At 46.1% G+C, this 25,024-nt stretch overlaps 1 protein-coding gene across 1 annotated transcript in view; it reads right to left on the reverse strand.

Annotated features, from left to right (window-relative positions):
* Nucleotides 1-259: 259 nt before the first annotated feature.
* The window catches only part of MRPL1 (mitochondrial ribosomal protein L1), a 58,714-nt gene continuing 33,949 nt past the window's right edge, over nt 260-25,024 (reverse strand). The window contains exons 7-9 of the mRNA XM_038759231.1: nt 18,659-18,765; nt 6,175-6,256; nt 260-703 (exon numbers count right to left, since the gene is read on the reverse strand). Of these exons, the coding sequence (XP_038615159.1) occupies nt 579-703; nt 6,175-6,256; nt 18,659-18,765 (314 nt within the window). The 3' untranslated portion in view covers nt 260-578. The remainder of the gene's footprint in view (nt 704-6,174; nt 6,257-18,658; nt 18,766-25,024) is intronic.

Genomic DNA, 25,024 nt, shown 5'->3' on the forward strand with positions numbered 1-25,024 from the left:
TCAATAAATAAGATTGAATGAATGACTCCATCCACCTTGATTATCTTGTATCTACTCCAGTGTACAGTGGTTGGCACATAGTTAACCCGTAAATACCACAATTGTTATTTTGTTATTGTTACCTCAATTACGCCCCACGATCCCTCAGGAACCCAGGGTCCTGCTGGCAGCTGTTGCACGTGAAAAATCTCCCCCCCCCAACCCCCCCTTTCTTTTGAATGGTGTTTATTAAGCGCTTACTACGTGTCAAACACTGTTCTGAGCACCGGGGTAGATACGGCTTAATTAGGTTGGACACAGTCCCCATCCCGCACGGGGCTCACGGTCAAAGGAGGAGGAAACTGAGGAGACTGAGGCCAGTAAGCCGCTCTCCCCGCAATTCGACGCGAGGTACCACGTCGTTTACAAGTAGGGGTCTGGCAAATCAGAAAATCGCAACCAAATCGTCGAGTTGTTGGCTTCACCGTCGCGGACTTGAAGCGTGTGAGCTTTTCCCGCCCCACGAGATCATTTCCGAGGTGGTGACCGGACAGATGGGCAATCGTTCCCCCGTGCCCGCCGGTCTAGGCTGTTCCTTTCTATCTTTCGTCATCCTCTTCGGCCTCGTCTTCCTCCTCCTCTCCTCGTGGTAGACGCTGGTCGACCTTCAGCAGCAAGCCTTCGCTGGTTGCGCTTCGGAGGAAAGCCCGCGCCACAAAGGGTCCTGGAAACAAGGCAAACAGCGCGCTTTGGATTTTCGCTAACCGCGCCCCGAATTGACGCGATGCCACCGTTTCACTACTGATCGGGTGGAGATAGCTCAGGTTTCCTTTGGGCATTTGGTGAGCCCACTGTTGGGTAGGGACCGTCACTCTATGTTGCCAACTTGTACTTCCCAAGCGCTTAGTACAGTGCTCTGCACACAGTAAGCGCTCGATAAATACGATTGACTGATTGATTCACCCCACCCTCTGCCCCACAGCATCTGCAAATTATTTACATATTCATAATAATAATAATGGTATTTGTTCAGCGCTTACTGTGTGCAAAGCACTGTTCTAAGTGCTGGGGGGGATACAAGGTGATCAGGTTGTCCCGCGTGGGGCTCACAGTCTTAATCCCCATTTTATAGATGAGGGAACTGAGGCACAGAGAAATTAAGTGACTTGCCCAAAGTCACACAAAACGTCCGTCTGCCTCCCCCTCTATAATGGCATTTATAATAATAATAATAATGGCATTTATTAAGTGCTTACTACGTGCAAAGCACTGTTCTAAGTGCTGGGGAGGTTACAAGGTGATCAGGTTGTCCCACGGGGGGCCCACAGTCTTAATCCCCATTTTACAGATGAGGTCACTGAGGCCCAGAGAAGTGAAGTGACTTGCCCAAAGTCACACAGCTGACAACAGAGCCAGGATTTGAACCCATGACCTCTGACGCTTACTATGTGCAAAGCACTGTTCTAAGCGCTGAGGAGGTTACAAGGTGATCAGGTGGTCCCACGGGGGGCTCACAGTCTTAATCCCCATTTTACAGATGAGGTCACTGAGGCCCGGAGAAGTGACTTGCCCAAAGTCGCACAGCTGACAAGTGGTGGAGCCGGGATTTGAACCCATGACCTGTGGCTCCAAAGCCCGGGCTCTTTCCACCGGGCCACGCTGCTTCCCCCTCTAGCCTGTAAGCTCACTGAGGGAAGGGAACTTGTCTACCATCTCTGTTAGATTGTACTCTCCCGAGTGCTTAGTACAGTGCTCTGCACACAGTAAGCGCTCAATAAATACTACTGACTGATCGAATGATGCTTCAGACCCATTTAGGAGCGTGAGAAGCATTTAACTTCTGAAGCTTGTCTTTTCCACTCTCTTCTCACGCTGCACCCGACTCAACCTTCTTGGCTCCCCCATTAGACCTTACTACTGGTACGGAGGATTTATTTATTTATCTTACTTGTACATATCTATTCTATTTATTTTATTTTGTTAGTATGTTTGGTTTTGTTCTCTGTCTCCCCCTTTCAGACTGTGAGCCCACTGTTGGGTAGGGACCGTCTCTAGATGTTGCCAACTTGGACTTCCCAAGCGCTTAGTACAGTGCTCTGCACACAGTAAGCGCTCAATAAATACGATTGATGATGATGCTAGTGACGGACAAACTGACCGGTATCATAAAACGAAACCGGCATTTGCCCTGAAATGTGGCAAGGCCCTTCCCTCTTCTGAACAAGGGAGCCACCCAGAATCTGCTTTGATTATTAAGTCAACGGTGAAGACAGCAGGTGGTGATAATTGCGTTTAAGGAAAAGATTCCAAATATTTATTGAAAACATTCGGCACAGCCGCTGCTTTGCCATCGGGCAAAGAATGCGGACCAAACGCTGAGTGAGATTCCCTCAAAGTGAAGGGCTCAGCGAGGCGGCCGGAAGATCAGCATTTCCTCGTCGCCGAGGAAATCTATCTATCTATCTATCTATCTATCTATTTATTCATTCATTTATTTATTTATTTATTTATTTATTTATTTTATTTGTGTGTTTATGCATTCATTCATTCATTTATTTATTTATTTATTCATTTATTTGTTTATTTGTTTATTTATTTATGTATTTATTTATTTATTTTACTTGTACATATCTATTCTATTTATTTTATTTTGTTAGTATGTTTGGTTTTGTTCTCTGTCTCCCCCTTTTCGACTGTGAGCCCACTGTTGGGTAGGGACCGTCTCTAGATGTTGCCAACTTGGACTTCCCAAGCGCTTAGTCCAGTGCTCTGCACACAGTAAGCGCTCAATAAATACGATTGATGATGATGATGATGACGACCCCTCGCTCACATCCTGCCTCTGGCCTGAAACGCCCGCCCTCCTCAAATCCGACAATGACCCCCGCCCCCGTCTTCAAAGCCTTATTGAAGGCCCACCTCCTCCAGGAAGCCTTCCCTCACTAAGCCCCCTTTCCTCCTCTTCCACTCCCGTCTGCATCACCCTGACTTGCTCCCTTTGTTCTTCCCCCTTCCCAGCACTACAGCACTTTTGTACACATCTGTAATTTATTTATATTAATGTCTGTCTCCCCCCCCAATAATAATAATAATGGCATTTGTTAAGCGCTTACTATCATCATCATCATCAATCGTATTTATTGAGCGCTTACTGTGTTGCCAAGCACTGTTCGGGGGGGATACACGGTAATCAAGATTGTCCCACGTGAGGCTCACGGTCTTCATCCCCATTTTACAGATGAGGAAGCAGCGTGGCTCAGTGGAAAGAGCCCGGGCTTTGGAGTCAGTGGTCATGGGTTCAAATCCCCCCGCTCCGCCAATTGTCAGTGTGTGACTTTGGGCAAGTCACTTCACTTCTCTGCGCCTCAGTTCCCTCATCTGGAAAGTGGGGATTGGCCGTGAGCCCCACGCGGGGCAACCTGATCACCTTGTAATCAATCAATCAATCAATCGTATTTATTGAGCGCTTACTGTGTGCAGAGCACTGGACTAAGCACTTGGGAAGTACAAGTTGGCAACATAGAGAGACAGTCCCTACCCAACAGTGGGCTCACAGTCGAAAAATGGTTGTACATATTTATTACTCTATTTATTTATTTATTTATTTTACTTGTACATTTCTATCCTATTTATTTTATTTTGTTGGTATGTTTGGTTCTGTTCTCTGTCTCCCCCTTTTAGACTGTGAGCCCACTGTTGGGTAGGGACTGTCTCTATGTGATGCCAATTTGTACTTCCCAAGCGCTTAGTACAGTGCTCTGCACATAGTAAGCGCTCAATAAATACGATTGATTGATTGATTGATTGAAAAGGGGGAGACCGAGAACAAAACCAAACATACTAACAAAATAAAATAGAATAGATATGTACAAGTAAAATAGAGTAATAAGAACAGTGCTTTGCACATAGTAAGCGCTTACTAAAATGCTGTTATTATTATTATTATTATGAGGGAACTGAGGCCCAGCGAAGTGAAGTGACTTGCCCGAAGTCACACAGCTGACAAGCAGCGGAGCCAGGATTAGAACCCATGACCTCTGACTCCCAAGCCTGGGCTCTTTCCACTGAGCCACGCTGCTTCTTTTGCTGGAGTGCCTCTTGTACGGACGAGATTTGTTCATTTGATTACTTGGGCCTCGTGGCTTTACGAAAGACATCCCACGACACTTTTCAGTCGACACCAACGGTCCTTATTGAGCACCATGTGCAAAGCACTGTACTAAGCCCCGGGGGGGGGGAGTACAATTTAACAGAGTTGGTAGGCCTGTCCCCCACCCATAATGACCTTACAGCCTAGGGGGGGAGACGGACATTGATTAAAAATAAATAAATTATGGATATGTGTTTAAGTGCTGTGGAGCTGAGGGCGGAGTGAATAAAGGCTGAAACTCCAAGGGCAAGGGTGACGCAGAAGGGAATGGGAGAAGAGGAAAGTAGGGACTAGTCGGGGAAGCCTGAGAAGCAGAGTGGCTCAGTGGAAAGAGCCCGGGCTTTGGAGTCAGAGGTCATGGATTCAAATCCCGGCCCTGCCGATTGTCAGCTGTGTGACTTTGGTCAAGTCACTTCACTTCTCTGGGCCTCAGTTCCCTCATCTGGAGAATGGGGATTAAGACGGTGAGCCCCCCGTGGGACAACCTGATCACCTTGTAACCGCCTCAGCGCTTAGAACAGTGCTTTGCACATAGTAAGCGCTCAATAAATATGATTGATTGATAAATGCCATTATTATTATTATTATTATTATTATTATTATTATTATTATTATTATGGGTTCAAATCCTGGCTCCGCCAATTGTCAGCTGTGTGACTTTGGGCAAGTCACTTCACTTCTCTGGGCCTCAGTTCCCTCATCTGGAAAATGGGGATTAAGACTGTGAGCCCCACGTGGGACAACCTGATCACCTTGTGTAACCGTCCCAGTGCTTAGAACAGTGCTTTGCACATAGTAAGAGCTTAATAAATGCCATCATTATTATTACTATTATTATGGGATCAACTCCCGGCTTTGCCAATTGTCAGCTGTGTGACTGGGCAAGTCACTTCACTTCTCTGGGCCTCAGTTCCCTCATCTGGAAAATGGGGGTTAAGACTGTGAGCCCCCTGTGGGATAAGCTGATCACCTTGTAACCGCCCCAGTGCTTAGAACAGTGCTTTGCACATAGTAAGTGCTTAATAAATGCCATCATTATTATTATTATTATCATGGGATCAAATCCCAGCTCTGCCAATTGTCAGCTGTGTGACTTTGGGCAAGTCACTTAACTTCTCTGGGACTCAGTTCCCTCATCTGGAAAATGGGGATTAAGACTGTGAGCCCCCCGTGGGACAACCTGATCAGCTTGTAACCGCCCCAGCGCTTAGAACAGTGCTTGGCACATAGTAAGCGCTTAATAAATGCAATTAAAAAAAAAAGCCTCTTGGAGAAGACAGGCCTTTTTAAGAATATGTGCTCAAATCAGAAGCAGAATGGCATAGTGGATACAGCCCAGGCCTGGGAGCCAGAAGGTCACGGGTTCTAATCCCGGCTCTGCTACTTGCCTGCTGTGTGACCTTGGGCAAGTCACTTCACTTCTCTGGGCCTCAGTTCCTGGAACATGGGGACTGAGACTGTGAGTCCCATGTGGATCAGGGACTGTGTCCAACCTGATAAAACTTGTATCTCCCCCTGCGCTTAGTACAGTGCCTGGCACATAGTAAGCACTTAACAAATACCATTCATTCATTCAATCATATATATTGAGCGCTTACTGTGTGCAGACCACTGTACTAAGCGCTTGGGAAGTACAAGCTGGCAACATATAGAGACGGTCCCTGCCCAACAGCGGGCTCACAGTCTAGAAATACCAGTTATTATACCACGAATAATCATCATCATCATCAATCGTATTTATTGAGCGCTTACTGTGTGCAGAGAACTGTACTAAGCGCTAGGGAAGTACAAGTTGGCAACATATAGAGACGGTCCCTACCCAACAGCGGGCTCACAGTCTAGAAATACCACAGTTATTATACCACGAATAATCATCATCATCATCAATCGTATTTATTGAGCGCTTACTGTGTGCAGAGAACTGTACTAAGCGCTTGGGAAGTCCAAGTTGGCAACATATAGAGACGGTCCCTGCCCAACAGTGGGCTCACAGTCTAGAAATACCACAGTTATTATACCAGGAATAATAATACCACCACACTCACCTACGTTCTCCTGTTTATGTCTGTCCACATCGGTGAGTACGGCTTGCAGATTGGCAACTATCTGTTCCGTCGGCATATCCAGCTGAAAGAAATGGATGTCACGTCAACATTACAGACGCACCCAAGAGCTGATAATCACGCTGAAGAGCTTTGTTAATAGTCAATCAGGTCAGGGCTGGTCATCGTACGAGCACTTTGGACTTTCCATCCATTAAGACTCCCATTGTCACAGCGCAGTCATCATCAATCATCAATCGCATTTATTGAGCGCTTACTAGGTGCAGAGCACTGTACTAAGCGCTTGGGAAGTACAAATCGGCAACATATAGAGACAGTCCCTACCCAACGGTGGGCTCACAGTCTAAAAGGGGGAGACAGAGAACAAAACCAAACATACTAACAAAATAAAATAAATAGGATAGATATGTACAAGTAAAATAAATAGAGTAATAAATATGTACAACCATATATACATATATACAGGTGCTGTGGGGAAGGGAAGGAGGTAAGATGGGGGGGATGGAGAGGGGGACGAGGGGGAGAGGAAGGAAGGGGCTCAGTCTGGGCTCAGTCGACAGCAGTTTCTTTATGCCTGGTAATAATTATCGTTATACATCATTATGCACCTGGTTAACCTTCCCGGCGTTTCCCGGTTTTAGATGCTTCGCCTTCCCAAGCGAGTTCCCCCAAACTCAAACCCCCACAACTGGCCGAATCGGGACTCGTCGGACAGGACATCAATAGCAGCTTCTTTCTCCTGAAGTCAGTTTTGAACCCCCATTTTATTGATAAGGAATCTGAGGCCCGGGGAGGTGAAGTGACTCGTCCAGGGTCACTTGTCTGCTGGGTAACCTGGAGCGCAAGTCACTTCACTTCTCTGGGCCTCAGTCACCTCATCTGTCAAATGGGGATTAAGACTGTGAGCCCCTTGTGGGACAGGGACTGCGTTCAACCTGATAACCTTGTATCTTCCCCAGGGCTCAGGGCCTGTCTACTTGTTTTGTTTTATTGTCTGTAAGGCTTCAAGACTGTGAGCCCATTGTTGGGTAGGGATTGTCTCTATCTGCTGCCGAATTGTACTTTCCAAGCACTTAGTCCAGTGCTCTGCACACAGTAAGCGCTCAATAAATACGACTGAATGAAGGAACAGTGCTTAGCACATAAGTGCTTAAGAAACACCATTGTTAGAGTAATAATAATAATGTTAGTATTTCTTAAGCGCTTACTCTGTGCAAAGCACTGTTCTAAGCACTGGGGTAGATACAAGCTAATCAGGTTGTCCCATGTAGGGCTCACAGTCTTCATCCCCATTTTACAGATGAGGGAACTGAGACACAGAGAGGTTAAGTGACTTTCATGCATTCATTCAATCGTATTTATCGAGCACTTACTGTGTGCAGAGCACTGTACTCCAAGTTGGCAACCTAGAGAGACGGTCCCTACCCAACAGCGGGCTCACAGTCTAGAAGGGGAAGACAGACAACAAAACATATTAACAAAATAAAATAAATAGAATAAATATGTACAAGTAAAATAGAGTAATAAATCCGTACAAACATATATACAGGTGCTGTGGGGAGGGGAAGGAGGTAAGGCGGGGATATGGGGAGGGGAAGGAGGGGGAGAGGGACTTGGGCCTTGCCCAAGGTCACCCAGCTGACAAGCGGCAGAGCCGGGATTAGAACCCATGACCTCTGACTCCCAAGCCCGGCCTCTTTCCACTAAGCCACGCTACTTCTCGTGGCCTAGTGGATACAGGATGCGCATGGGAGTCAGAGGGACCCGGGTTCTAATCCCGCTCTGCCATTTTGTCCTCTGTAAAACCTTGGGCAAGTCGCTTAATCTCTCTGCGCCTCCGTTACCCCATCTATAAAATGGAAATTTAGTCTGTGAGGCCCGGGGGGGGCAGGGACTGCGTCCAACCTGATTAGCGCGTATCTACCCCGGCGCTTGGAACGGTGCTTGAAACATATTAAGATTTATTAACATCTTAACATTTATTAACATATTAACATCATTATTATTAGTGGTCCAACTGGGACCTGGGGGGGACAACCCCAGTTCCCCCTCAATGTCCAGTTGGTCCCATTTGGTGACACGCTGGGCGGGGCCCCCGGCTAGAACAGGAATTCAGAGTGACAAAGTGCCCCTATTTTCTAAATACTTGCTCCGGCCTAGGTCATAATCAGCCCTGTAGCCACCATATAAACATTCCTATTTGCAGAGAAAGATCTCTCGCTCAGCCCGGTAAGTGAACGACTGTTTATTTTGCTGTTACAAGACAAAACCTAATTCCAATAACTGAAAATCGAGGACGAAAGGGGGGCTGACCAAAGATACTGGGATTAAACGCTGTGGATTTAACCCTCCTGGGAGGCTGAGCCCTTCTAAACTGAGCAGATACGTGGTGCCTTTCTGTTCTTTGCATGATGACTGTAGCTACCTGCCAGGGTAAAAGGAGGATGGGGCTGAGGCCTGGCCTCTTTTTTTCCTCTTTCATGGTATTTGTTATTAATAATAATAATAATAATAATAATAATAATAATGGCATTTGTTAAGCACTTACTATATGTAAAGCACTGTTCTAAGTGCTGGGTGGGGATACAAGGTGATCAGGTTGTCCCTCGTGGGGCTCACGGTCCTAATCCCCATTTTACAGATGAGGGAACAGAGGCTCAGAGAAGTGAAGTGTGTTGCCAGTTTGTACTTCCCAAGCGCTTAGTCCAGTGTTAAGCGTTTACAGAGAAGGTAAGTGACTTGCCCGAAGTCACACAGCTGAATTTCCCTGCTGTGGCGTTATACCGTGGGATAGAGTCCGGGATCTGAGCGAATCAGACTGGACACGGTCCGCTTCCCCGATGGGGCTCCCAATCTTATCGCCAGTTTACGGATGAGGTAACTGAGACATGGAGAAGTTGTGACTCCCCCAAGGTCACACGGCAGACAAGTGGCGGGGGCGGGATTAGAACCCAGGTCCTTCTGATTCCCAGGCCTGTGCTCTATCCATTAGGCCACACTGCTTCCCTAAGCCTGCGTGAGCTGAGCGGTTTCTGGTGTTCGTTGTGGGCCTGCCCTGACGGGTCCTCCTGTCCCAATACCGGGGCCCTGAGAGGATAATAATAATAATAATTATAATAATAATAATAATAATAATTATAATAATAATGGCATTTATTGAGCGCTTACTATGTGCAAAGCACTGTTCTAAGCGCTGGGGAGGTTACAGAGTGATCAGGTTGTACTAAATGCTTGAGGAAGTGTAACAGAAGCACGAGGCACCAGGAAATTACACTCCCGTGGGGGTAACAATCATAATAATAATGATAATAATGGCATTTATTGAGTGCTTACTACGTGCAAAGCACTGTTCTAAGCGCTGGGGAGGTTACAAAGTGATCAGGTTGCACTCAACGCTTGGGGAAGTGTAACAGAAGCACGAGGCACCAGGAAATTGCACTCCCGTGGGGGTAACAATAATAATAATAATAACAATAGCATTTATTGAGCGCTTACTATGTGCAAAGCACTGTTCTAAGCGCTGGGGAGGTTACAAAGTGATCAGGCTGTCCCACAGGGGGCTCAGAGTCTTCATCCCCATTTTATTCATTCATTCATTCATTCATTCAATCGTATTTATTGAGCGCTTACTGTGCGCTTGGAGAAGCAGCGTGGCTCAGTGGAAAGAGCCCGGGCTTTGGAGTCAAGAGGTCGTGGGTTCAAATCCTGGCTCCGCCACCTGTCAGCTGGGTGACTTGGGGCGAGTCACTTCACTTCTCTGGGCCTCAGTTCCCTCATCTGTAAAATGGGGACGAAGACTGTGAGCCCCACATGGGACAACCTGATTACCTTGTATCTACCCCAGCGCTTAGAACAATGCTTTGCACATAGTAAGCGCTTAACAAATACCAACATTATTATTATTATTATTACTGTGCGCAGAGCACTTGGGCCACCTGGTGCCTGGGCAGCTTGGGGGCCCACCAGGGGTCCAGAGCCCTGGGCACGGACATTCGAACTCGGGGCTAGTCCACTTCCCCAGCAACCCTGGCCAAAACGAAGCACAGCCAAGCCGTCCTCAGGCTGCTGGATCGGACTCACTCCCACCGCAGCGGCTCCGACGGATTCCCGGGGGGGATTTGGAGCGGGGGGCACAACAACCGGCTGCTGCTTTAGTCATGGGCACCGTCTGCCACCCTAGCTCCGGCCCCGGGGAAGAACCCAAAGGTGGCAATCCCGTGCCATCTGTGGAAAACTGTACTCACCCGAGAGCACGTTCATGGGGCAGAGATTTGAAAAACATTCATTCAATCGTATTTACTGAGCTCTTACTGTGTGCAGAGCACTGTACTAGGCGCTTGGGAAGTCCAAGTTGGCAACATATAGAGACGGTCCCTACCCAACAACGGGCTCACATCATCATCATCATCATCATCAATCGTATTTATTGAGTGCTTACTGTGTGCAGAGCACTGGACTAAGCCCTTGGAAAGTCCAAGTTGGCAACATATTGAGACGGTCCCTACCCAACAACGGGCTCACAGTCTAGAAGGGGGAGACAGACGACAAAACAAAACATGGGGACGGGTGTCAAGTCGTCAGAACAAATGGAACTAAAGCTAAATGCACATCATTAACAAAATAAATAGAATAGTACTAATCTGACAGGGTGTGAGGATGGACAGACTTTGAGATCATCATCATCATCATCATCAATCGTATTTATTGAGTGCTTACTGTGTGCAGAGCACTGTACTAAGCGCTTGGGAAGTACAAATTGGCAACATACAGAGAGAGACAGTCCCTACCAAACAGTGGGCTCACAGTCTAAAAGGGGGAGACAGAGAACAAAACCAAACATACTAACAAAATAAAATGAATAGAATAGATGTGTACAAGTAAAATAAATAGAGTAATAAATATGCACAAACATATATACATATATACAGGTGCTGTGGGGAAGGGAAGGAGGTAAGAAGGGGGGGATGGAGAGGGGGACGAGGGGGAGAGGAAGGAAGGGGCTCAGTCTGGGAAGGCCTCCTGGGGGAGGTGAGCTCTCAATAGATCCCTCGCTGAACATCGTTTTCTTTAGACAGAGTCACCGGGGCGTCACGGCATTAACAATCCTGTCTGTGATCCTCCACCTAATCACCTGAATTACTCTGACGAGAGTCGTCAGCTATGACCTGTCTGCAAACGAGAGGCGAAAACGGCCTGAAAGCTTCTGAATAGGTACGGCTCTATGACTCGGGCTCAGATGAGACTTGTCCAACTTGAACGGACTTAGGGAAACCCGTTTCTGCTTTCCTAGTTGAGACCGTGAGCCGGACCTTGCGTGCCTTTTTCAGAAGCAAGAGTGCGTCACTCGGCCGGATCACCTGCGCACAGCTGTTCAGTCTGAGACGTGATCTCAAGCCTAAATTCAGACCATCACACGCTACACGCGCCTACTGATGTTTTCTGACTCAAAACAGCCGTCAGTATCTGCAAGAGGTTTTCAATACTATCCTCTCTGGATTTGAATGTTATTAGAAATGGTTCTTTTTCTTGAGGCTCTCACGGACACTTCTAGACTCCTTGAGACTCAAAAAGGTTAGTTAGTGGGGGAGAGGAATGGAGGCATTGTGTTTGGCTTGTCCTCTTAAACTATCTTGTCTTGCCCAATTGCCTCTCTCAATAAAAGACTACTAATTCTGTGAAAAAAGGATTTCTAATTCTTTCCCTGACCCTCACAAGATGCAGTAATCCGCATCAGAAAACAATCATTGTTCATTTATTTGTCAGAGATTTAAAAGACCACAGGAATCAAAAAAACACGCTATTTTCCCTTTGATGAGTAACACAAGAGTCTCCTGTGAGCTAATCCAGACAGGCTTTCATGAAGGACCGGGAAAACGGTGAGAAATCCATCCCCAGGCCGCAAGGCAGTAGTTGCCCTAGAATCCCACTCTGAGGGATTGGGAAAGATGAGGCTCTGCGCCGACTACCTAAACCACAGAAGAAACCTATCAGGACACAGAATAAATCATGACTGGGTTGTCCTCTTGCTGCGAGAAAACAGATTTAGGGTGTTAGAAAAACACCGATATCCTCTGAACGGAACTTCCAAGTCCAGACACACCGTCCGTAGGTTTACGCTCGAATAATAATAATGGCGTTTATTAAGCACTTACTAAGTGCAAAGCATCATCATCATCAATCGTATTTATTGAGCGCTGTGTGCAGAGCACTGTACTAAGCGCTTGGGAAGTACAAGTCGGCAACATCTAGAGACGGTCCCTACCCAACAGTGGGCTCACAGTCTAAAAGGGGGAGACAGAGAACTAAACCAAACATACTAACAAAATAAAATAAATAGAATAGATATGTACAAGTAAAATAAATAGAGTAATAAATATGTACAAACATATATACATATATACAGGTGCAGTGGGGAAGGGAAGGAGGTAAGATGGTGGGGATGGAGAGGGGGACGAGGCTAAGTGCTGGGAAAGTACAATCCAACAATAATTCGTGACATTCCCTGCCCCCAGTGAGATCAAGTCTAGAGGTGGGGAGGCAGACATCAATAGAAATAAATAAAATTAGAGGTATTTATGTAAGTGCTGGGCGGTGGGCTCCAGGAACGCATCCACTTTAGAATCATCATCATCATCAATCGTATTTATTGAGCGCTTACTGTGTGCAGAGCACTGTACTAAGCGCTTGGGAAGTACAAGTTGGCAACATATAGAGACAGTCCCTACCCAACAGTGGGCTCAAGGCCCTAGCGGAAACAGCTGGGGCCAAGGAGTCGAAGGGCCTGGGTTCTAATTCCACTTCTGCCACTTGCCTGCTGTGTGACCTTAGACGGGTCATTTAACAACTCTGGGTCTCAGTTTCCTCCACTGTAAAATGGGGATTAAATTCCTGTTCTCCTTCTCCCTTGTCCTCTAGCACCCATTTGGGGCACAGACTGTGTCCAATATGACTTTCTTATGTCTACTCCGGCAGCTAATAAAATGCTCGACACAAATGTGTAAACACCACAATTATCATTATTACTGCTTTCATTGCTGTTGCTATTATTATTATTCACACCTGGGCAAACACTTGCCTAAAGGGGGAGTTTTAGCCCTAAACGATGCCTAAAGCGAAAAGCTCAATCCTGATTTACACGCATCAAAAAGTTCTTCATCCTGAGATATTTCAGAATAATAATAATAATGGTATTTGTTAAGCGCTTACTATGTGCCAAGCACGGTTCTAAGCACGGGGGAGGTTACAAGATGTGATCAGGTTGTCCCACGGGGGACTCACAGTTTTAATCCCCATTTTACAGATGAGGGAACTGAGGCCCAGAGAAGTGAAGTGACTTGCCCAAAGTCACACAGCTGACAGTTGGCGGAGCCAGGATTTGAACCCATGACCTCTGACTCCCAAGCCCGGACTCTTTCCACTGAGCCACGCTGCTTCAGAAGTGAAGGGATAGTCAATGACAAAACTTTAAAGCCTAGACCCACCAGGAATCTGGCCTTTTCAGTTTCTCCCCGTTCTAGACTGTCTCTATATGTTGCCAACTTGTACTTCCCAAGCGCTTAATAATAATAATAATAATAATAATAATAATAATAATAATAATAATAATAATAATAATAATGGCATTTATTAAGCGCTTACTATGTGCAACGCACTGTTCTAAGCGCTGGGGGGATACAAGGTGATCAGGTTGTCCCACGTGGGGCTCACAGTCTTCATCCCCATTTTACAGATGAGGGGACTGAGGCACAGAGAAGTTAAGTGACTTGCCCAAAGTCACACAGCTGACAAGTGGCGGAGCCGGCATTTGAACCCATGACCTCTGACTCCAAAGCCCGGGCTCTTTCCCACTGAGCCACGCTGCTCTGCACACAGTAAGTGCTCAATAAATACAATTGAATGAATGAATGAATGAATAAAAGGTTGTTCCACCACGTTACCCGAAACCTTACGTGGAAAAGAGGCTGTTGTTTTGTCAAGTCTGGGGTTGCACGAAAACCTGGGGGGAAAGTATTTGGAAGACATTTATAATATGTGAATCTAAATAAACTGCCGTACCTCTTACAGAAAATCGGAGAGAAACTTTAATGATGACAGTATTTTCTAATAATAATAATGATTATTATTATAATTATGGCATTTGTTAAGTGCTTACTATGTGCCAGGCGCTGTACTAATCGCTGGGGTGGACACAAGCAAATCGGATGGGACACAGTCCCTGTCCCGCAATGGGCTCACAGTCTTCTTCCTCATTTTACAGATGAGGTAACTGAGGCACAGAGAAGTGAAGTGGCTTGCCCAAGGCCCACAGCAGACGAGTGGCGGAGCTGGGATTAGAACCCATGACCTTCTGACTCCCAAGCCCGGGCTCTAGCCACCACGCCAAGCTTTTCTGAAATTCCTGACATGACAGATAACCTAATGTCAAAGTTTAACCCAGAGTTTGGCTTTCCAAAATAGCGTCGTTTAATTATGAATGAGGACACACCCCAGTCCAAAGATAGACTGTGCCTCATCATCCCAGTTTAAGATTTGCTATGACTTTATCTTCCTTTCTCTGGAAGCTGAGAAAATGTTCTAAGTGTTTTCTTCACTTCTGGTTCTTGTCTTTAACTTTAGTTCAAGGCTTTAAACAATCTTCCAACCGCACTTTTCAAAAGGCTTTTTTTTAAAAGGGTAGTTCCCGCCACCTCTCAGCCAGTTTCCCTCCACCGAATGCTGGTTAGAAAGACAGCGAGCGTGGGGGGCCAGTATGCAATTTCGGGTCTCTTTTCATTCAGTCATCATCATCATCATCATCAATCGTATTTATTGAGCGCTTACTATGTGCAGAGCACTGTACTAAGCGCTTGGGAAGTACAAATTGGCAACATATAGAGACAGTCCCTACCCAACAGTGGGCTCACAGTCTAAAAGGGGGAGACAGAGAACAGAACCAAACATACCAACAAAATAAAATAAATAGAATAGATATGTACAAGTAAGATAAATATAGTAATAAATATGTACAAACATATATACATATATACAGGTGCTGTGGGGAAGGGAAGGAGGTAAGATGGGGGGGATGGAGAAGGGGATGAGGGGGAGAGGAAGGAAGGGGCTCAGTCTGGGAAGGCCTCCTGGAGGAGGTGAGCTCTCAGCAGGGCCTTGAAGGGAGGAAGAGAGCGAGCTTGGCGGAGGGGCAGAGGGATTGGGGGCATTCCAGGCCCGGGGGATGACGTGGGCCGGGGGTCGATGGCGGGACAGGCGAGAGCGAGGTACGGTGAGGAGATTCAGTCGTGCTTCCTGTGTGCAAAGCACCGTACTAAGCGCTTGGGAGAGTCCGATACAACAACAGACACAATCCCTGCCCTCAACGAGCTCGTTTTAGCTTTAGCCCAGGGATGGGCAGCTCTCGGCTCTCCCGCTCCGGGGAGGCACACGAAGCCTTCCAGTCCGTTGGCAGTTAGGTTCTCTCTGGCCCCGCTGTGGGCAGGGAACGTGCCTACCGATTCTGTTGTGCTGGACTCCCCCAAGGGCTTAGTGCAGTGCTCTGCACGCAGTCAGCGCACACACATCATCATCAATTGTATTTATTGAGCGCTTACTGTGTGCACAGCATTATACTAAGCATGTGGGAAGTACAAGTTGGCAACATATAGAGACAGTCCCTACCCAACAGTGGGCTCACAGCACACATACGCTCCATCACCGCACCTGTACGACTATCTCAAGGCCCCCCTCAAAGCTTTCTTCTAGACAATCCTGTTTCTATTCGGGGATATGGTGGGCCCAGGGGTATAGTCCAGATGGCAAAGGGCCTTGCATCCACAGCAGACACCCCTCCAACTTCCCCAGGGCTCCTGTCAAATCAGCTCAGCGACGGAGAAGTAGAGGCAGGGCCTGCCTGCCTGCCTGCCCCAGACATGATATGGCTCTGACGATAAAAGAGGGTGAACCAAAAGCCAGAATTTTAACGATTAAAATTTTAACCAACCTCTCAGGGCCGTACCTGGAGGGTTGCCAGTCTCGACTACAGGAGGGAGAGTCAAGCGGAGGCCTACCCGTGCCATTAATAGTAATAATAATGGCATTTTTTAAGCGCTTACTATGTGCAAAGCACTGTTCTAAGCGCTGGGGAGGTTACAAGGTGATCAGGTTGTCCCACAGGGGACTCACAGTCTGAATCCCCATTTTACAGATGAGGTCACTGAGGCGCAGAGAAGTGAAGTGACTTGCCCAAAGTCACACAGCTGACAACTGGTGGAGCCGGGATTTGAACCCATGACCTCTGACTCTCACCTCCCTTCTCTCCTTCTCCAGCCCAGCCCGCACCCTCCGCTCCTCCGCCGCTAATCTCCTCACCGTTAGGCCTCGTTCTCGCCTGTCCCGCCATCGACCCCCGGCCCACGTCCTCCCCCGGACCTGGAATGGCCTCCCTCTGCCCATCCGCCAAGCTCGCTCTCTTCCTCCCTTCAGGGCCCTGCTGAGAGCTCACCTCCTCCAGGAGGCCTTCTCAGACTGAGCCCCTTCCTTCCTCTCCCCCTCGTCCCCCTCTCCATCCCCCCCATCTTACCTCCTTCCCTTCCCCACAGCACCTGTATATATGTATGTATGTTCGTACATACTTATTACTCTATTTATTTATTTATTTTATTTGTACATATCTATTCTATTTATTTTATTTTGTTAGTACGTTTGGTTTTGTTCTCTGTCTCCCCCTTTTAGACTGTGAGCCCACTGTTGGGTAGGGACCATCTCTATATGTTGCCAATTTGTACTTCCCAAGCGCTTAGTACAGTGCTCTGCACATAGTAAGCACTCAATAAATACGATTGATGATGATGATGACTCCAAAGCCCGGGCTCTTTCCACTGAGCCACGCTCCTTCCTGGGGCAGTGGCCAGCGAGTGGAAGACAATCTGCTTCCTCTCCCCCTCCTCCCCGTCTCCATCCCCCCCCGCCTTACCTCCTTCCCTTCCCCACAGCACCTGTATACATGTATATATGTTTGTACGGATTTATTACTCTATTTATTTATTTTACTTGTACATATTTATTCTATTTATTTTATTCTGTTAATATGTTTTATTTTGTTCTCTGTCTCCCCCTTCTAGACTGTGAGCCCACTGTTGGGTAGGGACCGTCTCTATATGTTGCCAACTTGTCCTTCCCAAGCGCTTAGTCCAGTGCTCTGCACACAGAAAGCGCTCAATAAATACAATCGAATGAATGACTGAATCTGCTACAAGTTGCACCTCACCCGTGCTGGGCAGCAGCGGCCTGGGAGAGAGTCAAGGGCGGAGACTCAGGTTTACTGAGAGAAGCAGCGTGGCTCAGTGAAAAGAGCCCGGGCTTTGGAGTCAGAGGTTGTGGGTTCGAATCCCAGCTCCTCCACACTTCTCTGCGCCTCAGTTACCTCATCTGTAAAACGGGGATTAAGACGGTGAGCCCCACGTGGGACAACCTGATCACCTTGCACCCCCCCCAGCGCTTAGAACAGTGCTTTTCACATAGTAAACGCTTAACAAATGCCATTATTATTATTATTAATCAATCAATCAATCAATCAATCGTATTTATTGAGCGCTTACTATGTGCAGAGCACTGTACTAAGCGCTTGGGAAGTACAAATTATATGTTTGTACATATAATTTGTATATAATCAGGTATATAATCAGTGTATATAATCAGGTGCAACCTGATTAGCTTGCACCTGTATCTCAGAGGTTATTACAGTGCTCAAAGCTTACAGCATACCATGCTTGGAACATAATAATAACAATAATGGCATTTACTAAGCTCTTACTCTGTGCAAAGCACTGTTCTAAGCACTGGGGAGGTTACAAGGTGATCAGGTTGTCTCACGGGGGGCTCACGTCTTAATCCCCATTTTAATAATAATATTATTATTATTATTATTATTATTATTATTATTACTGCGCGGAAGGAGGCAACGGTAAACTGCTTCCAGATTTTTACCAAGGAAACTCTATGAATACGCTACCAGAACGATTGCAGATGGAGGTGAGGCGTTCTGGGAGAGATGCGTCCTTGGCGTCGCTATGGCTCATACATACCTATCCTATTTATTTTATTTTGTTAGTCTGTTTGGTTTTGTTCTCTGTCTCCCCCTTTTAGACTGTGAGCCCACTGTTGGGTAGGGACTGTCTCTAAATGTTGCCAATTTGTACTTCCCAAGCGCTTAGTATAGTGCTCTGCACATAGTAAGCGCTCAATAAATACGATTGATGATGATGACTCGAGAGTATAAGACAACAACAAAATTTTAACTGCACTCTAGCCTAATTGCACAGACCAGAAAACAGGCACGGTTCCCTTGGTCGTTCCACCCAATTAGGCCCCGGGTTAACCGGACCATTTGGTAACATTCCTAGCACACCTGCCTGAGACTGCATCGTCTAAAAATTATTCACCCCAAACACTTGGGTGAGAAACAAAAGAGCGGGTTTAGCGAACAACTCACGGTTGCTATTCGGGTCTCGAGAAAATTCTCCCTTTCTTCCTTGACTGCAATCTCGTGGCCGGTTTTATAGAGTTCGAGCATTTTGGGTATGTCCCGTCCGATGGAATCTGGTTTGAAAGAAAAACAAAACACGGCCTTCAAAACCACTCTGGATGCGTGTACGTGTAGAAGAGAGGGATTAAAATTTACTGAGAAAACCGGGGAGAATAGCATTTTGAGAGTTAACATACTGACTTGAGGATCTTGGTCTAAACAAAAAGCAGCGTGGTCTAGTGGATAGAGTCAGAGGACCTGGGTTCTAATCCTGACTCCGCTACTTCTCTGCTGAGTGACCTTGGGCAAGTCACTGTGAGCTCCACGTGGGACACAGACTTTGTCCAACCTGATCAGCTTGCACCCGCATCTCAGAGCTTATTACAGTGCTCAAAGCTTACAGCATACCATGCCTGGAACATAATAATAACAATAATGGCATTTACTAAGCTCTTACTCTGTGCAAAGCACTGTTCTAAGCACTGGGGAGGTTACAAGGTGATCAGGTTGTCTCACGGGGGGCTCACGTCTTAATCCCCATTTTACAGATGAGGTCACTGAGGCACAGAGAACCGTGTATATATGTATATATGTTTGTACATATTTATTACTCTACTTATTTATTTATTTTACCTGTACATATCTATTCTATTTATTTTATTTTGTTAGTATGTTTGGTTTTGTTCTCTGTCTCCCCCTTTTAGACTGTGAGCCCGCTGTTGGGTAGGGACCATCTCTAGCTGTTGCCAATTTGTACTTCCCAAGCGCTTAGTCCAGTGCTCTGCACACAGTAAGCGCTCAATAAATACGATTGATTGATTGATTGATTGATAGGGCTCACAGTCTTAATTCCCATTTTACAGACGAGGTAACTGAGGCCCAGAGAAGTGAAGTGACTTGCCCAGGGTCTCGCAGCAGACGAGGGGCAGAGCTGGGATTAGAACCCAGGTCCACCTGACTCCCAAGCCCGGGCTCCATCCGCTAGGCTACACAGCCTCTCAGCCGGCTGATGGCAGAGAAAAGGCTGCAGAAAATCTAAAATAGCTCACGGGGGAAAGCAGCTCCAGAAACCATCTCACCTGCTCCGGGCTGTTCTCCAGGTTGCCCGTTCCTTTCCACATTCCACTTAGCAACTCCAAACTAAAAATCTCCATATTTTTGCCCCCGATACGTTCAAAAGGCCTGGGTGGCATATGCTGTCATTAAAAGGTTTATCCTTTCATCGCCTTCTCTGCTGAGCCACTTAAGCGTGTGTCTGATACACAGGGATGGCGCGGTACCCTCGGAGGCTAAACGGCTTTTTGGCTAAACTCTGAACGATCCCTCTGACTCAGTAACCCCCTCTCTTTCCGCAAAACTTCACGGAAGGAGAATAGGTAATTACTTCTAAATACCACTTTTCTTTTTCTTGTCAACTGCTGGGGTTGTGTTGCTGAACGCTCCCACGTTTGGTAAAACACTGATGCGTGACACTAAAGGCTGATGGGATTCCTCTCCTTTCATTAATCTTACATCTGACACTAAAGGCTAATGGGATTCCTCTCCTTTCATTAATCTTACATCAAACTGAGTTAGCATATTTATTTTTTTAATCCGGGGAAGCAAGCAATTTAAATACAAGCCAAACGTAAGTTGCCCACATAATTGAGGGGGGAGGATCAGCTGTGTTTAATTGTAGGTTACGAAGAGATGTACTTGTTTGACACCTGTCTACTTGTTTTGTTGTGTCTCCCCCTTCTAGACTGTGAGCCCGTTGTTGGGTGGGACTGTCTCTATCTATTGCCGATTTGTACTTCCCAAGCGCTTAGTAAAGTGCTCCGCACACAGTAAGCGCTCAGTAAATACGATTGAATGAATGAATGAATGTATGGTTCTGTTAGAATTTAGGTAATTTTGTTGACGACGACCCGGATCGGCCCTCACAAACATACTGTCAAATGAGAGACTCTTGCCCGTTGTTGGGTAGGGATTGTCTCTATCTGTTGCCGAATTGTCCTGTGCAAGCGCTTAGTACAGAGCTCTGCACTCAGTAAGTGCTCAATAAATACGACTGAATGAATGATTTCCACAGCTTAGGCCACCAGGATAGAGTTTGAGAAAGTTTGTGACTGTCGGAATAGGAAAAACAGAGAAACATCCAATGTCAAAAATCACTTTCCTTTCTTCTAATCGTGTCAGCTTGTTATACTACTAATACCTTTGTATTTGCCCAATAAATGTATTTTTCCAAAGCACTTCCACATCCGTTACTTCATTTTGCCTCCCCATCATTCCCTCCCCTCTAAGTCGCCTGCGCATTTGGCTATGTACTTCTTAGGTACATACCCTGTCGGAATAGGAAAAACAAAGAAACATCCAAGGTCAAAAATCACTTTCTTCTAATCGTGTTAGCTTGTTATACTACTAATACCTTTGTATTTGCCCAATAATATTTTTCCAAAGTACTTCCACATCCGTTACCTCATTTTGCCTCCCCATCATTCCCTCCCCTCTAGGTCACCTGCGCATTTGGCTATGTACTTCTTAGGTACATACCCTGACTGTCGGAATAGGAAAAACAAAGAAACATCCAAGGTCAAAAATCACTTTCTTCTAATTGTGTTAGCTTGTTATACTACTAATACCTTTGTATTTGCCCAATAAATGTATTTTTCCAAAGTACTTCCACATCCGTTACCTCATTTTGCCTCCCCATCATTCCCTCCCCTCTAAGTCACCTGCGCATTTGGCTATATACTTCTTAGGTACATACCCTGACTGTCAGAATAGGAAAAACAAAGAAACATCCAATGTCAAAAATCACTTTCCTTTCTTCCAATCGTGTTAGCTTGTTATACTACTACTACCTTTGTATCTGCCCAATAAATTTATTTTTCCAAAGTACTTCCACATCCGTTACCTCATTTTGCCTCCCCATCATTCCCTCCCCTCTAGGTCACCTGCGCATTTGGCTATGTACTTCTTAGGTACATACCCTGACTGTCGGAATAGGAAAAACAAAGAAACATCCAATGTCAAAAATCACTATCCTTTCTTCTAATCGTGTTAGCTTGTTATACTACTAATACCTTTGTATTTGCCCAATAATATTTTTCCAAAGCACTTCCACATCCGTTACTTCATTTTGCCTCCCCATCATTCCCTCCCCTCTAGGTCACCTCTGCATTTGGCTATGTACTTCTTAGGTACATACCCTGTCGGAATAGGAAAAACAAAGAAACATCCAATGTCAAAAATCACTTTCCTTTCTTCTAATCGTGTTAGCTTGTTATACTACTAACACCTTTATATTTGCCCAATAAATGTATTTTTCCAAAGCACTTCCTCATCCGTTACCTCATTTTGCCTCCCCATCATTCCCTCCCCTCTAGGTCGCCTGCGCATTTGGCTATATACTTCTTAGGTACATACCCTGTCGGAATAGGAAAAACAAAGAAACATCCAATGTCAAAAATCACTTTCCTTTCTTCTAATCGTGTTAGCTTGTTATACTACTAACACCTTTATATTTGCCCAATAAATGTATTTTTCCAAAGCACTTCCACATCCGTTACTTCATTTTGCCTCCCCATCATTCCCTCCCCTCTAAGTCGCCTGCGCATTTGGCTATGTACTTCTTAGGTACATACCCTGACTGTCAGAATAGGAAAAACAAAGAAACATCCAATGTCAAAAATCACTTTCCTTTCTTCTAATCGTGTTAGCTTGTTATACTACTACTACCTTTGTATTTGCCCAATAAATGTATTTTTCCAAAGCACTTCCACATCCGTTACCTCATTTTGCCTCCCCATCATTCCCTCCCCTCTAGGTCGCCTGCGCATTTGGCTATGTACTTCTTAGGTACATACCCTTTGGATACATAGCCAAAGATACCCCGGCCCCACAGCATTTATGCACACAACTTTCCACCCTCCTACTTTCCCTGTGTGTACTTTATTTTAATGTTTGCCTGCCCTGTAAACTGCAAGCTCCTTGGGGGCAGTCAGTCAGTCAATCATATTTACTGACCGCTTCCCTGCCTACAAAGAGCTTACAATCTAGAGGGGGTGACAGACATAATATAAATAAAATTACGGATGTCCCATACTCTCCCAGGTGCTTAATACCGTGCTCTGCATACTGTAAGCGCTCAATAGGTACCACTGAATAGGTAATAACCCCATTTTAAGGATGAGAAAAAACAAGGCCCAGAGAGGTTGAGTGCCTGGCTCAAGGTAACTGGGTAGGCCAGTGGGAAGGTGGGAACTTCAGTGTGAAGTCTCCAGAATCTCAGTCATCATCATCAATCGCATTTATTGAGCGCTTACTATGTGCAGAGCACTGTACTAAGCGCTTGGGAAGTACAAATTGGCAACATATAGAGACAGTCCCTACCCAACAGTGGGCTCACAGTCCTGGGCTCTTTCCTAATTTAAGTACACCTTTCTCTCTGAAATAATAATAATAAAAAGAATAATAATAATTGGGGTATTTGTTACCCACTTACCACGTGCCAGGCACTGGGGTGGATAGGAGCAAATCAGGCTGGACGCAGTCCCTGTCCCACTTGGGGCTCACAGTCTTCATCCCCATTTTGCGGATGAGGGAACTGAGGCCCGGAAAACTGAAGTGACTTACCCAAAGTCCCACAGCAGAGAAGTGGCGGAGCCGGGATTAGAAACTTGGTCCTTCTGAATCCCAGGACTGTGCTCTAATAATAATATTGGCATTTGTTAAGCGCTTACTATGCGCAAAGCACTGTTCTAAGCGCTGGGTCATGAATTACAATGCCTTCACCATCAATCAGTGGTATTTATTGAGCGCTTACTGCGTGCAGAGCACTGTACTAAGCACTTAGGAGAGTACACTATAACAGGGATGGTAGACATGTTCCCTGCCCACAGCGAGCTAACAGAGTTATTACCTTTCCTTACTTTTGTCCTCAAAAGTCACTCACTTTTCAGTTCTCTACCATTAGGGACAAAAATCACGCTAAAATCAGGAGAAGAAAGCTGAGAGCTGTGAGTGGTTCTTAATAATGGTGACATCAGAGAAGCAGCGTGGCTCAGTGGAAAGAGCCCGGGCTTTGGAGTCCGGGGTCATGGGTTCGAATGCCGGCTCCACCACATGTCCGCTGTGTGACCTCGGGCAAGTCACTTCACTTCCCTGAGCCTCAGTTCCCTCATCTGTAAAATGGGGATGAAGACTGTGAGCCTCACGTGGGACCACTTGATCACCTTGTAATCAATCAATCAATCAATCAATCGCATTTATTGAGCGCTTACTGTGTGCAGAGCACTGTACTAAGCACTTGGGAAGTACAAGTTGGCAACATCTAGAGACAGTCCCTACCCAACAGTGGGCTCACAGTCTAAAAGGGGGAGACAGAGAACAAAACCAAACATACTAACAAAATAAAATAAATAGAATAGATATGCACAAGCAAAATAAATAGAGTAATAAATACGTACAAACATATATACATATATACAGGTGCTGTGGGGAAGGGAAGAGGTAAGATGGGGGGATGGAGAGGGGCTGTGTGACCTTGGGAAAGTCACTTCACTTGCCTGAGCCTCAGTTCCCTCATCTGTAAAATGGGGATGAAGACTGTGAGCCTCACGTGGGACAACTTGATCACCTTGTATACCCCCCCAGCGCTTCGAACAGTGCTTCGCACATAGTAAGCGCTTAACAAATGCCATCATTATTATTATTATTATTATTATCCTGATGCGAGACTGAAGGGGAAGCCGGCCTCAGTGCGATCCCAAACTCTCAAGCCTTCCTGTTGGGGATTTCCCAGAAAGTTTTCAGAATCAGGCCAGTCCTGCCCAAAACAGAGGTTGGAAAGACCCTAGCTGTTATGGGAATTAATGTCTCACTAACACACACCAACCGTTCTCGTTTTTCGCTGCCTGTTTGAGTCCATGGGTAGAATGGTAGAGAAGCATCGTGGCTCAGTGGAAAGAGCCCGGGCTTGGGAGTCAGAGGTCATGGGTTCTAATCCCGGCTCCGCCACTTATCGGCTGTGTGACTTTGGGCAAGTCACTTCACTTCTCTGTGCCTCAGTTCCCTCATCTGTAAAATGGGGATTGACTGTGAGCCCCACGTGGGACACCCTGATCACTTTGTATCCACCCAGCGCTTAGAACAGTGCTTAGCACATAGTAAGCGCTTAACAAATACCATTATTATTATTATTATTATTAGAACCCACCAGGTGCCTAATGAAGCATGCGAAAAAGCAGCCAGTCAGCTCTGCCTGAACTGGTCACTCAGAGCCCAGGAAGCTTCCTAAACCCAGAGGACACGTCTCATTAAATCAATCAATCAATCAATCGTATTTAT

This window comes from Tachyglossus aculeatus, chromosome 17 (genome assembly GCF_015852505.1).
Source record: "Tachyglossus aculeatus isolate mTacAcu1 chromosome 17, mTacAcu1.pri, whole genome shotgun sequence".
NCBI classification, from domain to species: domain Eukaryota; kingdom Metazoa; phylum Chordata; class Mammalia; order Monotremata; family Tachyglossidae; genus Tachyglossus; species Tachyglossus aculeatus.